Source organism: Periplaneta americana, chromosome 11 (genome assembly GCF_040183065.1).
Source record: "Periplaneta americana isolate PAMFEO1 chromosome 11, P.americana_PAMFEO1_priV1, whole genome shotgun sequence".
Taxonomy (NCBI): domain Eukaryota; kingdom Metazoa; phylum Arthropoda; class Insecta; order Blattodea; family Blattidae; genus Periplaneta; species Periplaneta americana.
In genome coordinates, this window is record NC_091127.1 from 163,615,949 (window position 1) to 163,632,467 (window position 16,519).

The 16,519-nt window shown below is 35.1% G+C and overlaps 1 protein-coding gene across 11 annotated transcripts in view; it reads left to right on the plus strand.

Annotated features, from left to right (window-relative positions):
• per (period circadian regulator) overlaps window positions 1–16,519 on the plus strand; it is a 280,779-nt gene that overhangs the window by 191,218 nt on the left and 73,042 nt on the right. For 8 of the 11 annotated variants that reach the window (XR_011334946.1, XM_069840390.1, XM_069840391.1 and 5 more), the window contains exons 2-5: window positions 2,437–2,523; window positions 7,180–7,263; window positions 11,319–11,725; window positions 13,334–13,443. Coding sequence is in view for 10 of the 11 variants with exons in the window: in XM_069840390.1 (XP_069696491.1) it covers window positions 2,444–2,523; window positions 7,180–7,263; window positions 11,319–11,725; window positions 13,334–13,443 (681 nt within the window). In the remaining variant the exon portion in view is untranslated. The remainder of the gene's footprint in view (window positions 1–2,436; window positions 2,524–7,179; window positions 7,264–11,318; window positions 11,726–13,333; window positions 13,444–16,519) is intronic. The other 3 variants (XM_069840394.1, XM_069840393.1, XM_069840392.1) reach the window with 1 other exon arrangement.

Below are 16,519 nucleotides of genomic sequence, written 5' to 3' on the forward strand. Positions count from 1 at the left end.
CATCAACTGCTGTGGTTACACCTAGCGTCTGAATGAGATGTAAGTGATAGTGCCAGCGAAATGAGTCCAGGGTCCAACGCTGAAAGATACTAATGCCCACGTGCATCAACGTCGGTTAGTGTAACCATCGGTTAAAATTGTGACCTAATCCCCGATTAAGCATTTTTACGGTGGATCCACCTCGGTTACTACTTAAATAGGAAGTTAACCACAGTAATCTCTAACCGGCCAAATATGAGCGGTTAAAGGAGATAACCAGCGATTAGTAGAGCAAGTAAAGCAAAATGGCGGCCATAACCACGGGTGATTATTTCGAAGACGATTATTATTGTGCAGTACTTGAATTACTTGGATAGAGCGTGAGCGTGAAGGTTCTTTAGTGGAAAGAGAGAATTCTTGCGAGCAATTAGGTGACAGAAAATTTCAGGAGGGATTTCGTTTATCAAAATCTACAAATGGATCAATTGAAATAACACAAGAACAATCATATTTCTCCTACGGATCGGCTGCTTATATTACAATTCTATGTAACTATTATTTTCTGTATTTTAAGAGAGAATACTCGAATACCAGTATCTCTTTCTCTATGTCACTGGCTGAACAAAGAGAGGTTATGGATGGATCTTAGGATAATGCACAATTCCCTGGTGTAGTCCAAGATCGTACACACATTCCTAACAATTTTCTGCATCCTTTTCCTTTATGGATATTCCATCTTTTTTATATAATAGACCTACATTTAAATCTAGTAATTAAGTCTATCGATACTTCAACCTAACATTGGGATATAATCATTTTTGGATTCAATTTTCCATTTTGTACGATTTTAACCTAACAGTACTGAAAAACAAAGAAATGGAACTCACAAATATAACAGCGCCCAAAGGCAAACAAATGCAACGCGAAAATGTAGGATACGTTCATTTCGATGTAGAACATAGTGAGCGCAGTCGTTTTTAGACGTTGACTATTATCTTTGCAGCGGTATGGATGCTTTCCTTTAGTCATTTTGTAGAAACAATGTACCATCATAGACTTTACTCTGGTTAAATGAGGTGTCAGCTAGCCATGTTTTAGTAATCGGTGATTATGAATGGTGCACATAAATTACATTTTAACCACGGCTACTGTTTAACCATCGTTTCGTAATCTATGATTACTGCGTTTTTAATCAATGTTGATGCACTTCGCCATAAGCATTTATTCCTAATGGGTTGAGGGAAAATCCCGGATAGAACCTCAACCAGGTAACTTACTCCAACCAGGATTCGAATCCGGGCCCTCTAGTTTCACGGTCATGCATCCTAACCATAGTAGTGGACCTATTAAACTAAACTTCTTTCAATCATTTGTCTTAAATTGACTGAACATACTGGTAATTCAGTCAATAGCTTTCCAAAAAGACGCTTTGAAATGTTTTACGTAAAACAATGTTTATCTCTAAAAGGAAGTAGCCTACAAACGAGTAAAATTCTATTAAACTTTTTTGTTCAAAAGATCTCAAAGAATAACTCCCTAAAATTGACATTATTTACGGTTTATACTGTATTGTTACCCCATGTCATAAAGGTAAAAGGAGTTGCTTCTTTCGGAATTGGAAATAAATAAGTAGCCCACCTTTATTGAGAAGTTAATATTGTGATTATGAGGACATGAAGTTGATCTCATTCGGGAATAAGGTTGTTTCTCTTTCCACACATTTTCGGAATGGCTCAGCATCCTAATTCTCCAATCTCCTACTTTCCTTAGGGTTAGAGTGATCTAAGTTGCTAAACTACTGGGTGTTCATTTCAAAGTGTGTCATGACGTCACTGTTGTGAGTCAGCGATTTGTAGCGATTTTCAACTTTTATGTCAGAGAAGTTGCCTATTAATCAAGTCGTTCAATCTGTATTAGACTGTGTGCTACCATAACCTCTTTCGAACTGTGTTTTGCGCGGGCAAGTCGTACGCAGGGTATTTGTTATCATCGGTTGCGTACGGCAACATTCCACAACACAAATCAAATGCTCCGTGTCTATGTTGACCATCCAAGTTAATGTCAACAAATACGTAAGTAATCGTCTTAACCCTCTCCCCATATCCCGACAGTAAGAAAAAAAACTCACCTCAGTACGTGTTTCCAAACAGTTCACATTCCTGCCACTACAGGCGTTACCGTACGTATCGGTAAGTACTCTTCAGAATAAACGTCGTACTTGCCAGGCAACTTCTCTGGCACATAAGTAATACGCCTCTGCGGAAGTGTAGGAAGATTGAATTCTCTAGGCTCATCGACTAGCCATATGACGACATACAGCGAGCCATGACACACTTTGAACTGAACACCCAGTAGGAGAACAGTACTTTTGCTTCTTTTATACTTCCACGATGTGTCTAAGGACTCTTAATTAATTTTTATTATAATTCAAATAAATATGCATTTGTTTCTTTTTAGGTCCAACATGGAGGAAACTGCCACACACAATACAAAGATATCTGATTCTGCATATTCCAATAGCAGTAACAGTCAGTCGCAGAGAAGGTAAGTAAAACGTGTTCATGTTATATTTAATTGAAAAAGAGAATACACGTGAATGCGTGCGTGTATATGTAACATTGATGGTATGTTTATTACAATAATATTTCACTAAATCATGTAGGCTTGCTTTCCTTTTAGGCACTAGTGTTATACTCTAATAATAGATTCGCTCCACGAAAAAATCGAAAAATCGAAGGAGAATTGGGAGGAAAATTTAAAAGGTACGCAAAACGCGTCCTTGCAAGGGGTTGGGGGCTGTACAAAACTAAATATGTGAGCTCCAAGCCTGTTGGCCACTAGTCTCACTCCGGGTTACGCTGCTCCCCTGAAGGAGCTCTAGAAAATTTTGAAGGGGAAGCCGAAATTGGACGTAACCTCTTAGGTACCACATACGCGAGGGGGGGCTGAGATTGATCAATTGATCACGGAACGGGGCGAGGAGGAGTTGGCTGGTGTTTGCCTTTAGGATGGCAAGACGCCGTCATCTGTTGTTCAATGACAAAGCATGTGAAGGCCGTCGGAAGAAGTGCCGTGAAATCTAATCTGCAATTTGAGAGGTCCCTGTCCTTTCAATTTGCGACTTATTGAGTGACCTCGTATATTTAATAGACTATTAATATTATCTGAACTAGGGCATACATCGTTTATAATAAAGGTGGAATATATATGGGGAAGGGCATATAGGTCCGTGGCCCATTTCTTATAAGGCTCATCCCGACATTTGTCTTACGCCTGAGGAAAACCACGGAATACCTTTTGCTCCATTCTTTTAATTTCTTCTTATAATATGTTGTATCACTAAAAAGTTTGTATCTTTGTTGCCCAAGACAACAAAATCCAAATAGACCGGGCACAGTTTTCTGGCGGGAACTAGACATTTATAGCTATTTCTCCTGCAGAAATTTGGTCAGTGTGTGTATTGCTTTATATTACTTAATACGTGATTCTTTGCTATGCTGGCAACATAACTTGTTATTTATGAATACCTAATGTTAGTTCATAAACACCAAACGAGTAACAGGGATGATAATGGTGATGACGATGACAACAACTATGTCTTAATGAAATCTATACAAAACTAACTACACTGCTCCGTCGATTTAGTTATAAGTCCATGTTCATCTACGTATATAACACGCGGAGCAAGTCCCCTGCAAACGACAAGCTACATCTTTTGGTAGAGCAGTGGTATTCAATCTATGGTACGCGTACCACTAGGGGTACACATCCCACTGATTACGTAAAATTGCTGACATATTAATTTTATTACACTTGTTGATAATTATATTATTGCATTATACTGTATTATAGTTTCTTTTGCAATATCAACTTTTGTTTTTCCTTGTTGAATACCATTTTACTTAAATCATTAGCCTATTATTATTGCACCGGTAACTACTGTATAATAATAATAATAATAATAATAATAATAATAATAATAATAATAATAATAATCATAATTCATTTTAGCACAACATCAATCGTAGTCTTTTGTTAATTCTTATACAATTGCAGTGCAGTTTGGAAGTACGCTAGCAAAAAAAAAAAAAAAAAAAATGCATACCACTGATGTAGAACAAGAAAGTTGAGGAATATTATAAACAATAGAAAATGGATCATATGGGATTGGGTATTTAAGAGTTGTTAATTGATTATAAAAAGCGAATCTGATACTTTAATATAAATTAATTTTATTTCCTAGAATGTATGAATGAATGAATTAATGAATATATATACATATATATGAACAAACTAATAATGAATGAAGGAATAAATAAAGAAATAAATTCCTAGAATGAATGAATATATATATATATATATATATATATATATATATATATATATATAGAGGGGAGAGTCGGGTAGTATCGGACATCGGGTAATATCGGACAGTGCGTTTCTTTCATCTACCACCATATGGTAGTACCTGAATGACATGGTTACGTTTCTCTATGCGACATCACAGAAACGTAACCATGTCAATCAGGTACTATCATCGTGTGGTAGATGAAAGAAACTCACTGTCCGATATTACCCGATGTCCGATACTACCCGATGTCCGATACTACCCGACTCTCTCCTATAAAGAAAATAAAATAAATGAACGAACTAATGATGAATGAAGGAATAAATAAAGAAATAAATTCCTAGAATGAATAAATATAAACATATATAAAGAAAATAAAATAAATGAACGAACTAATGATGAATGAAGGAATAAATAAAGAAATAAATTCCTAGAATGAATAAATATAAATATATATAAAGAAAATAAAATAAATGAACGAACTAATGATGAATGAAGGAATAAATAAAGAAATAAATTCCTAGAATGAATAAATATAAATATGTATAAAGAAAATAAAATAAATGAATGAACTAATGATGAATGTAGGAATAAATAAAGAAATAAATTCCTAGAATGAATAAATATAAATATGTATAAAGAAAATAAAATAAATGAACGAACTAATGATGAATGAAGGAATAAATAAAGAAATAAATTCCTAGAATGAATAAATATAAATATATATAAAGAAAATAAAATAAATGAACGAACTAATGATGAATGAAGGAATAAATAAAGAAATAAATCAATAAATAGGCCTAAAGGTTTAAATAAATAAAGAAAAAACTAAAAATAAATAAATATAGCTTAGTTTCTCCAGTAATAACCGTAACATTTGCGCCGTTTTCAAGGCGTTGAATAATATTTACTTTGCCAGAAATACTGAGACTTGAAAGTGTTGTGACAAGAAAGGCCTTATCAATATGCGTGGGCTTGTATTCTCGTTACAACAACAGACCACGTTGTACTGTTTTCTGCTTTGTTTAGACTCAAACGCATTATACTGAATAGACGGAACGGTCTAGCGGTTATCGCCACTGGTGAATTATCAGCATTTTCCATTACATGTAGTAGACAGTACATTTGTGAGTAAAATTCCCTTATCTTTATTTCTTTGGTATTTGGAGCAAGATAAAAACAGAGCATTTCGATATAGACACCCTGTATATATACAAAGTGATTCACGAGCTTATTTCCGAAGACATTCTGAGCAAAAAAATGTTATATAAACATTTGACCTCATTTTAATATTTCCAGAGTTACACTAATTTGAAATTGTTTGTGAAATATCATTATTCTTTAGTCTTACAGGTAAACGAACATAACAGAAGGAATGAGCTATTTTGGACTATCATTTCTTTAATTAGCTAGTATTCTGAAGCAAAAAATGTGTTGTGAATTCCATAGTTGCTTCGTACAGATTTTTTTTCTTTCGATTTTTACTAGCCTATATTTCTCGTACTCATTTATCACAACAATTGTTACAAATCACGACACTCTTGTAAATTCTTTAAGACTTTACATTAGGATGCATAATTAAACTGTAAAGACAAGTTCCTAAAGTCGTATGATTTGTAACAATTTTTGTGATAAGTGCGTAAGAATGATGTAATTTTTAGTTAAAAATTGAAAAACAAAATCTGTACAAAGCAATTAACAACACATTTTTAGCTTCAAAACACTAGCCAATTAAAGAAACGATACTTCTTAACAGTCCATTCTCTATTTGTAATATTCTTTTACCTTTAAAACTAAAGAAAAAAGGTATTTTACTAACAACTTCAAATTAGTGTAACTCTGAAAATATTGAGATCAGGGCACATGTTTATATGACATTTTTAGCTCAGAATATCATCGAAAATAAGCTCCGTAAGTAGCGGTAAATCCTAGTGAATCACCCTGTATATATATACAGTAGAACTTGGTTATAACGACATCCAAAGGACTTTGAAAATTATGTTGTTATAAACGAGTGTCGTAGTAACTGAGATTCATATTATCAGTCTAGTGAGGTGGAAAATGAAAAATAATAAACATAATTAGGCTTATTTTAGATTTGTGTATTCACTTTTAAGCATATCATGAACACAATAAAATACATGTACAATTATAAATACAGTATTCTGTATTAAAACAGTTTGTTCGTTACTCACCAAACTTATTTACTGAGGAGTGAAGTAATCAGTCATTTTACTCTGTTGTCTCCTACTTGCCCAATATACACTTTCTAAATTAAATTCTATGTTCATTATTTCAGTTGCGATTTCACTGCTCCTTCTCCTACCTTCATAGAAATGTTCACAATTCTAATGGCTTCTAAAGTGTCACTCACTTCTTTTAGTGGCCATACTGCGTTAAAATGCGTGCACTTAGTGAAAACTTCCTGTGGAAACTGACCGCATGCAGGTACCGTTAATACCGCATGAATTCGGGCAGGTTACAATGGGATGGGGAATCTGCCTGCATTCCAGAGGCCTGTGATAGAAGGGAACAGTAAAGGATTTGCCAAATTTCAGCAAAATACTTTGGTTCTTAGAAAATTGTATTCCAAACTGAGGTTGAAAATGACGTTATATGCGAGGTAGACGCATATACGTTTGTCGTATTAAGCAAGGTAGAAAAGCATATGTCTTATGGGGAATTAGTTGGGACCACAGAATATTTGACGTTATAGGCGAGGTGTTGCACAAAACGAGGTCGCTATAACTGTATTTGCAGTTCCTCGGTTATAACGAAATCTGGCAATCCAATGATATAACGAAATCTGCTGATTCAATGATAAATGTATAATGCATATGTTTTGTTCCTAGCAGTGGGAGTTCTAAATCGCGACACAGTAATTCAAGTGGCAGCAGTGGCTACTGTGGTCATGGATCGTCCATACAAGGCAGCAGGTAAGAACTTTAACGTGCTTAAAATACGTAGATTAGTTAGACAACCTAGCATTTAATTGCACTGGTAATAAAATTTTGCACGTTGAATTCGAAGTATGAGCATCTGATTATGTTTGTGACTTGTACTGTGCTTTTAAATTTAATTACAAACTAGCCGTACCCGTGCGCTCCGCTGCACTGGTTAGAAATAAATATAAAGTACTGTAATTATATAATTCAAATAGGACATTTGATCCAGGGAATATTCGTGTTTGATAGAGGATAAATCGTTTATTATGTTACTTAATTGAAATTGCATTAAACAAATTAAAATGCGATCATTTTGATCCAGAGACCACTCATTCAGTCATAAAAATTATTTTAGGAAATACAGGAAACGAATGTACAGAATAACCTATCAAGTTTTCTGTGCATAAGAAGCTATTTTAATCTTACCTGTCCTCAATTCACTCACAAGTTACTGTAATAACATTATAGCATTATGTCCATCTAGATAAACTACACTTTCCAATGGTGAAATAATAACTAATTATACCAATCGATTAATTTAGCTTCCGATATTACTTCATACTTACAATATCCACTGTTGTTACATTCTAGAATATAAAAGATTAGCATTAACGAGTTACTGAAATTATTAAAGGTGTTCTATAGTAGAAAGAAAATAGTTCTTGTACAAAAGTGAGCTCACATTGGTAAAAGTAGGTAAATGTTTTGAATAGGAATATTTTCTGTAGGTACAAGTCCGTGATATCAGGTGAAAACTGAGGTTTTTCTTTTTGGTGGCTTTTCAGAGGCTAAAAATGGTAAAATAATAATAATAATAATAATAATAATAATAATAATAATAATAATAATAATAATAATAATAATTTAAGGCCCATTGACCGTGCTCCGAAGAATTGTTAAAATAAATAAATAAAAATGTTACTTTATACGTTAAGCCGGGTAGCTCAGTTGGTAGAGCAGCTGGCTATGGACTGGAAGGTCCGGGGTTTGATCCCAGGTGGTAACAGGATTTTTTCTCGTTGCCAAACTTTCAGAACGGTTCCGAGGTTCACTTAGCCTCCTATAAAATTGAGTACCGGGCCTTTTCCCGGGGGTAAAAGGCGGTCAGAGCATGGTGCTGACCACACCACCTCATTCTAGTGCCGAGGTCATGGAAAGCATGGGACTCTACCTCCATGCCCCCGAAGTGCCTTCATGGCTTGTTACGGGGATACCTTACCTTTTAGGCCTATTACTTCATACAAACACAGAAACATTCTCTGTAGGCTATGTTTCATGGCTTTCGAAGCCTTCTTGCTTTCAATTGTTGTTGTCCAAGGCCCCTTATAGATGAAGTCCTTTGTTTTTTATTTCATTACACCGCCTTAGATGGCGTTATTGTAATTTTGAAACTCATTTATCTCATTGAATATCGGTCCTATCAAAATTTTGCATAGAATAAAACTTATCGGAAATTATTTTTAAAGAAACGTTTGTTATGTAATATTTTTTTATGAAAATTAATAATAAGGGAGATATTTCGATTTATTTAATTCAAGCCCTCTTATGACCCCCCTTTTAAATAAAATATTTTGAATGCCATATAGCCTAAATTCTAAGTTACAACAAACTTAATTTATATTCCAATTTTCATATAAATCGGTTCAGCCATTATCGCGTGAAAAGGTAACAAACATCCAGACAGACAGGCAGACAAAAATTTCAAAAAAGCGATTTTCGGTTTCAGGGCGGTTAATTATATATGTTAGGACCAATTATTTTTGGAAAGTCGAAAATTACCAGAAAAATTTCGGCTATAGATTTATTATTAGCAGGGAACGGATTTATATGGACTAAAAATATATGAAATATGTAAATATATATGTAGTTATTTTTACCAAAATATGGAATTAAATATGGATTTTTACCAAAATATGGAATTAAATATGGACTTAAAATTATAAAAAAATGACTATGTACGTTAAATATTGGTACATTTTAATCAAACTAAACAAAAAATATAATGGACGTACCTTATCTTCCAATGTAGTTTCAACAAAACACAATTTTTATTGTCTGTTACCATAACAATAGGTTACAAACATTTCTTTCAAGTGCTGAAAAGTGAATCTTCTTCTATTGTCTCTGAGGATAGATTTATACTGACTAAAAGAGCGTTCGACGTCACAAGAAGTAACTGGTACATAATTCAATTTCACAATGTCTGCTGGGGATAAGTCCAAGTTAATCTTCACTGTTGATTCACCACTCATCACAGCAACAACCTTTTGTAGTTCTTCATATCCAGGGTTTTTTGAAAGTACAGTGTCCACCTTAGCTCTTACTGCATCTGCAACTTTACCTCTACCACGATTCAGTTGTTCCACAGTACTATTTATAATTTCAAAACTTTCAGATAGTGAAAGGTGCCTATTTTGGAGACTTTTGAGCGTTTTTATGATGCATGAAAATGTATGCTGAATGTGAGCTAAGTCATTCTTCACACTTATGTCACAGGTAACTGTTTTCGCAGTATCAATTGAGACTGCATCTTCAGAGTCCAATGCAAGGAGAACATTGTTAATAGAGTCTATATGTTCGGCATAATATTCAACTGCTTCTAGCCATGTACCCCATCTAGTTAAAATTGGCTTTGGTGGCAATGGAATTTCAGGGTACATTTCTTTCAACACGTTAACTCTACTGGGAGCTTTGAGAAATACTTTTTCCACTGATGAAATCAACAAATCTACTTTAGGGAAATTGTCTCTGACCACTTCTGCCACACGATGAAATGCATGCGCCACACAAGTAAAATGAGTCAATTTAGGATATACAACAGATAATGCTTGTCCAGCTTTGACCATATAAGGGGCAGCATCGCTAATAAAGAATAACACATTATCGTACATAATACCCTTTGGCCACAGGATACCCATAGCTTCGTTGAACAGTTTAACTATAGTTTTGTTATTGCACTTTTCTAGAACATCACAATGTAAAAGAATTCGTTCAGAATATTGTTCACTTAACAGACCGATAACTACATTACCAACAAGTCTACCTTCTTTGTCGGGAGTCTCATCAATGGAAACCCAAATTGAACTATCTTTAATTTCATCTCTTATCTTCTGTATTGTCTCATCGTAGATGGATGGAGCATACGTCTTCCTAAGTGTTGACTCATCCGGGATTGTATGTTGAGTATATTTTTCAAGGAATTCCCTGAAGACCTTATTCTTTAGTTTGTAGAGAGGAATATCAGCAGAGATGAGAGAACGGCACAGGTCGATGTTAAACTCAGATCTTACATTCGATGTTGTTGGTTGTGTTAAAAACAATTGTCTCTGCTTGGAATTTAGTTGTTTGTTGGCCTGATGTTTACTAGTTGTAATGTGTTGTTGCACCAGGAACTTTTGTGTAGATGATACTGCACACTGACACAAATTACAAAATAATATTTTATTGTCAGTTGATAAACCATCTTCTTTAAATTCTGAAATGTAACTTGTTAGTTTTGATTTTAAATTGACTGAATGACGTACTTTTGGCATATTTACCGTCTTTATAGTATGATTTACAAAACTGAACCTATGTGTACTCTGACTGGCATTTAACTGTTGAGCTGCACAACTGAAGTCTGTTAAAAATTTTCAATTAAAATAATACAGTTTTGTAACTTACTTTCCCATTGTTGATAGGACTGCTAATTTTCAAATAACTCTGATGTTAAAGGGATTACTGAACATGTGTTTAAATCTCTATTGTTGAAATGTATTTTTAAAAGTTAATGGAATTTTGTTTTGTTTTATTGTTAAACCTAATATAATATGGACTGTTTTATATGAAATATGGAAAATATATGGAAATTAACGAAAATATGTACTAAACTCTAAAATATGGAAAAATATGGAAAATAAAAGTAGGATTTTTCAACCCTACACATTGTGAAACATAAAGATAATGCAAAATATAAATTATATTAGCTTTATAAGTAAATATGTATTTACATATAAATCCTTTCCCTGATTATTAGTATAGATTTGTAATTTTTCACTTTTTTTTAGCAACGAGCCTTTCCCCCAGCCATCGGTCACAAAACGCAACAAAGACAAAGAGCACAAGAAGAAGAAATTGAAATCTTCTGTTACCACAGCAGCCACGGCCACAGTGACTTCTGTGGTAACAACGGTGTCTGAGTACACAGAGCACGAGAATGGAACTAGTCACATGTCTTTGGGTGTCTCTGGGACTGTGGTTCCTCTGTCGGGCACTGTTGCCGAGGAAACGGAAATCACAGAGGCCGGCAGTGAAGGCAGCGTCATCAGCAGTCATGCTGGTGTTGCACTGGGAGCTGCTGGTGTCGTGCCTGCCACCACACCGGGCCCAGAGAACGAGGCTCATCAGATGGCTTCACTCACTCAAACACTCAATTCTATAAAGAAGATGAAGAAGATGAAGGATCTCTCAACAGGTAAGAATGTTATAGCCCCGTAAGATATGCGAACTGAACCTTAATTCCTTTTCAGCCTCGGCAATTCATTTCTCTCCCTGTATTCCTATTTCTCTCTTTTCTATCTCTCTCTCTTCCTCTCCCCCACTACTCACAATTTTGAGCCTTCTTGCGGGACAGTTTATTTGCACTTGCAGTCCAGTGGTGTCAACTCAACATGAATACTGTAGCACGGAGTGGTGAAAGAAATATTATTAAGCAAGTAGTAGCATTTTGCATAAGTCAGTCAGCGTCATTAGACCTACTTAAATTAAATTATGAATAAGTAATAATTGACCTTACATTATTATAAGCAATATTCAAGAGACATGACACTGTTTAACGGAAGTTTGGCAATATCCCTATTCGGCAAGTTTCGTGGCCTGCTGTTTGACGTATTGGGAGAGAAACGGGTGGAATGGGGTGAGTAGTGGCGTTAACTTTTCCAAGAACGACGACAGCGCTGAAGGGGCATAGATCCGATGGTCCGACAATACATAGTGAAATGCTAGAGAGTAAATCTTTGAAAACGGCAAAGTTATTAGAATTGAGGGGGTCAGAAGGAAAGGGGTATAAAGTGCACTTTAGTTACATTTGAGAAAATGTGATTGAAAGTTATTAAGCTTTCGTAAATTCCGCCAGTCCTGCACCGTGGCGTCGCGGTCTAAGGCATCCCGCCTAGGACTCGCGTTACGGAATGCGCGCTGGTTCGAGTCCTCATGGGGGAAGAAATTTTCTCATGAAATTTCAGCCAGTGTATGGGACCGGTGCCCACCTAGCATCGTGATGCACTTGGGGAGCTACGATAGGTAGCGAAATCCGGTTGCGAATACTAGCTATAATGGCTGGGAGAATCATCGTGCTAACCACACGATACCTCCATTCTGGTTGGATGATCGTCCACCTCTGCTTCGGCATGTGGGCGTGAAGCCAGCAGCCGGCTGGTCGGTCTAGGCCCTTCACGGGCTGTAGTGCCATGGATTATTATTATTAAATTCCGCCAAGTTTTAATTTTAAATGTTATATGTGATGTGGTTAAAATAAAGGGTGATCCGTTTGGGAATGGATAAAATAAAAACACCTTAAAACATTTACTACTGAACTTTATTTGTTGAAACTTTGTGCATACAGCACTGAAAGATGGGAGATTCCTCAGAGCTCAACATGACCCCCATTGCGCACCCTGCACAACTCATAACGGTGATGCAATTCAGCCCATGTCCGTTGTAACATAAGAGGGGTGATTTGTTTGTCTTCTTTCAGATAGTTAGTCTTATGTTTATGGCACCCATAAGTAATGATGGATTCAGGAATTTCCCCGTTTCTGAATAATAATTTAATAAAAAAAATTACACGGGGTTCGATCCCAAGTGGTGACAGGATTTTTTCTCGTACCGGATCTTTCCCGGGGGTAAAAGGCAGTCAAAGCGTTGTGCCGACCACACCATCTCAATCTAGTGCCAAGGTCATGGAAAGCATGGGGCTCTACCTCCATGCCCCCCCCACCCAAGTGCCTTCATGGCATGTTATGGGGATTCCTTTACCTTGTACACTCTCTGCTCCCTTAAGTCACTTCATTTTTTTTTCCAGATATTCCTGAAGAAACTGAAGGCCACAGTTTCTCTCTTCCAATGGTTGCTGAGGAGAAAGAAGAGCATATTCGTAACAGCTTTGATGCCGAACCACCTGCACACAATGAGGTAACATGCTTTATGATAAGTACCGATATTAATAAAAATCCCTATTGCTCTACTAATCCGTTTTATAAGCTAGCTTTTAGGCCTACTGTTTAATTTGCAAAGTGCAGTTTCTTTAATTTTTCGCTAATGTAAAATATAACTTTCAGGCATGTACTGCATGCATATGAAATAAACTAAGTTGTTAGTTGGTCTTCTATTTTACTTTCTTAAATTGTTGGAATTATTGCAAGAGTGTTTATCTTTGTTTTTATGTTTTTCACTAGCCATCAGATTTAATGATTTGGTACTCTATTCTATTTTTTTTTAATGAAAGTTAGTGTTAGCAGGTTTATTCGTTCCTGACCTAATAACAGTTTAATTTGCGTATTTGTTAATTTCGGATATTGTGAATAGCAGTTCCATGAGTATATTTTTACAGTAATCATTTACTAATGCCACCATGCACGTGTAAGCGTATACAAGCATGCCAAACTTTTATATTATATAGAACAATATTTTGAAATAATTCGTTATTGTATAACTTACACTTCACTAGGCCTAATTTAATTTGTGAGCATTATAGTAATATACGTTACAAGAGCGGTATGTTGAAGTTTTCATGCTCGAGGAAAAGTTTGAAAATGCGAAACGTAGTTGAGTTTTTTTATTTCCGAGAATTGAAAGAAAACATACCGCTCGTGTATCGTACATTATTTTGTGCGACGATCGTTTATTACATACCTGAAAGAGGAATTTCTAATTGGTTGCAATGAAATCTCCATCTTGGTTTCTGTTCAATGACGGCAAATTTGCAAAACAAAAATATCTATCTTCAACATTGTTGCTTTAAAATGTTTTCTGTGTTTACTATACTCCAGCAGGCCGTGATATACGTCTGTCTTTTTTTTCCCCCAGTTTATGATGAGTCTGGAATCTTGTTGATTTTTTCACGGCTTCCTTAATGTTACTTGCATCACGAATGCAGTAACTTTAGTGGAGTTGTAGAGTTTACTTAATTTTTGCAAATATTTAAAAACAGTAATTAACAGTACAATTTAGGTGAAATTGCAGTGGTAAGTTTCCAATTTATAATTATTACTATATTGAACGTCTCTAAAAATAATATGTTAAAAGCCTAAAGCAGTAAAATCAGTATGTCACTTAAGCGGTAAGAAGAGGGAAATTGTTGTGTGTGTTAGGTTGGGAATACTGAACGTGGAATTTTAGACTTTCCGCAGATTGGTTTTGTGCGGAAACCAAGCAAATACGCACGATCTCGCACAAAATATAACTTTCAGGCATGTCCTGCATTCATATGAAATAAACCAATTCATTAACAAAATTGTTAGTTGGTCTTCTATTTTACCCTTCTTAAATCGTTGGAATTATTGCAAGAGTGTTTATCTTTATTTTTATGTTTTCCACTAGCCATCAGTTTTAATGATTTGGTACTCTATTCTTTTTTTTTTTTTTTTTTTTTTTTTCTAAAAGTTAGTGGTAGCAGGTTTATTCGTTCCTGAGCAAATAACAGTTTAATTTACGTATTTGTTAATTTCGGATATTGTGAGTTGCAGTTACCATGAGTAACTTATATTTTTACAGTAGTTATTTACTAATGCCAATATACACGTGTAAGTGTACGCAAGCATGCCAAACTTTTGTATTATATAGAACAATATTTTGAAATAATTCGTTATTGTATAACTTACACTTCACCAGTGGCGTAGCGTCAGTGTAAGCTAAAAAGCTCAGCTTCCCCAGTTAATAATAATTTCATAATAAACCTGCAGTTTATGAACTAAATTATTTATTAATTTTAATAGAGTTTATATTTATGCGTTAAATATTGTGATGCGGCAGCTCAGGATGATTTGTGATGCAGCAGTAAACAAGAAGCCTGCACACACCAGCTTCCAAGCAGACTGGTTTCTTACACTCATTCTTCTGTGTAACCCAGCCCGCAGATTTTCCATCCCTTTCTAACTAAACTACCCTGGTCGCAAGGCATGGAAGAAGCTAGCTTTTACGTTGAAAGTTTCCGAGTTATTCCTTTTCGTCAGTTGTGTTTAGTTGAAGGTTAGTGTGCATTGCTGCTGATATAATAAATAATGAGTGAAATAACAGTTCCTGACACCAATTTACTTTAATTTTCAGGACAATTCTATTATCAAGACTGACTTACGAACAAAAGTGCGATTTAAAAAACAACTGCCTGTGTCTATTTGTTAGAGATATGTGTAAACCCTGAAATTATATTTTACTATGTACCATTTGAGTCATGCCTTATTGGTGTTACTTACGAGGTTCCAACCAATCTTCGACTGCTGACTTGACATTGACTACTATTTATTTTAAGACTATATTTTTGTAATACGTTTTCTCATATGTACATGAAAGACAACTTGAGTTAGCTTCCCCTGCTCAAAATTTCATGCTATGCCACTGCACTTCACTAGGCCTAATTGAATTTGTGAGCGTAAAAGGTGTTACCTGTAGATTAGACTGAAATAATGGTGGGCGTCCTTAAGAAAATTGGTTACTATAGTAATAAGAAACTGAAATAAGATGTCCTTGATTTACTTCCAAATGAAAGCTGTATTTTTAAAAAGTATCATTATTTATTTTCCTTTGTTTAAAGCCTGATGTTTTCAGTTTGTTTTTAGATCAGATCCATTTTTCTGTTTTTCAACTGATGTCTGCATTGCTCTGGATGTTGAGGATAATATAATGCTCATGACATTTTTGAACATTTATTTTTCGATACGTATATACGAATTATAATTCTTATTTAAGAATGAAAGAGATTATTTGTTTACCTTATGTACTAATGAATGGCTCACATGCTTAGATCACAGCCGTTTATGATCTTCTATGCCGTGGATAAATCCATAAACTATATTTCGTTCGTTAACATCTGTTCTACTACTACAGAGAGTGTCCATTAATTAAAAAAAAAAAAAAATTAGCACTTGCATCTGGTGGGGATGTCACTTTAGCCTCCCCCCCCCCCCCCCCGTGGCTGCGCCAATGTACTAATTGTGTGTAATAGTTTTCGAGTCTGTTTAAATTTCCTCAAAAGGGGTAACTAAGCCTTTGT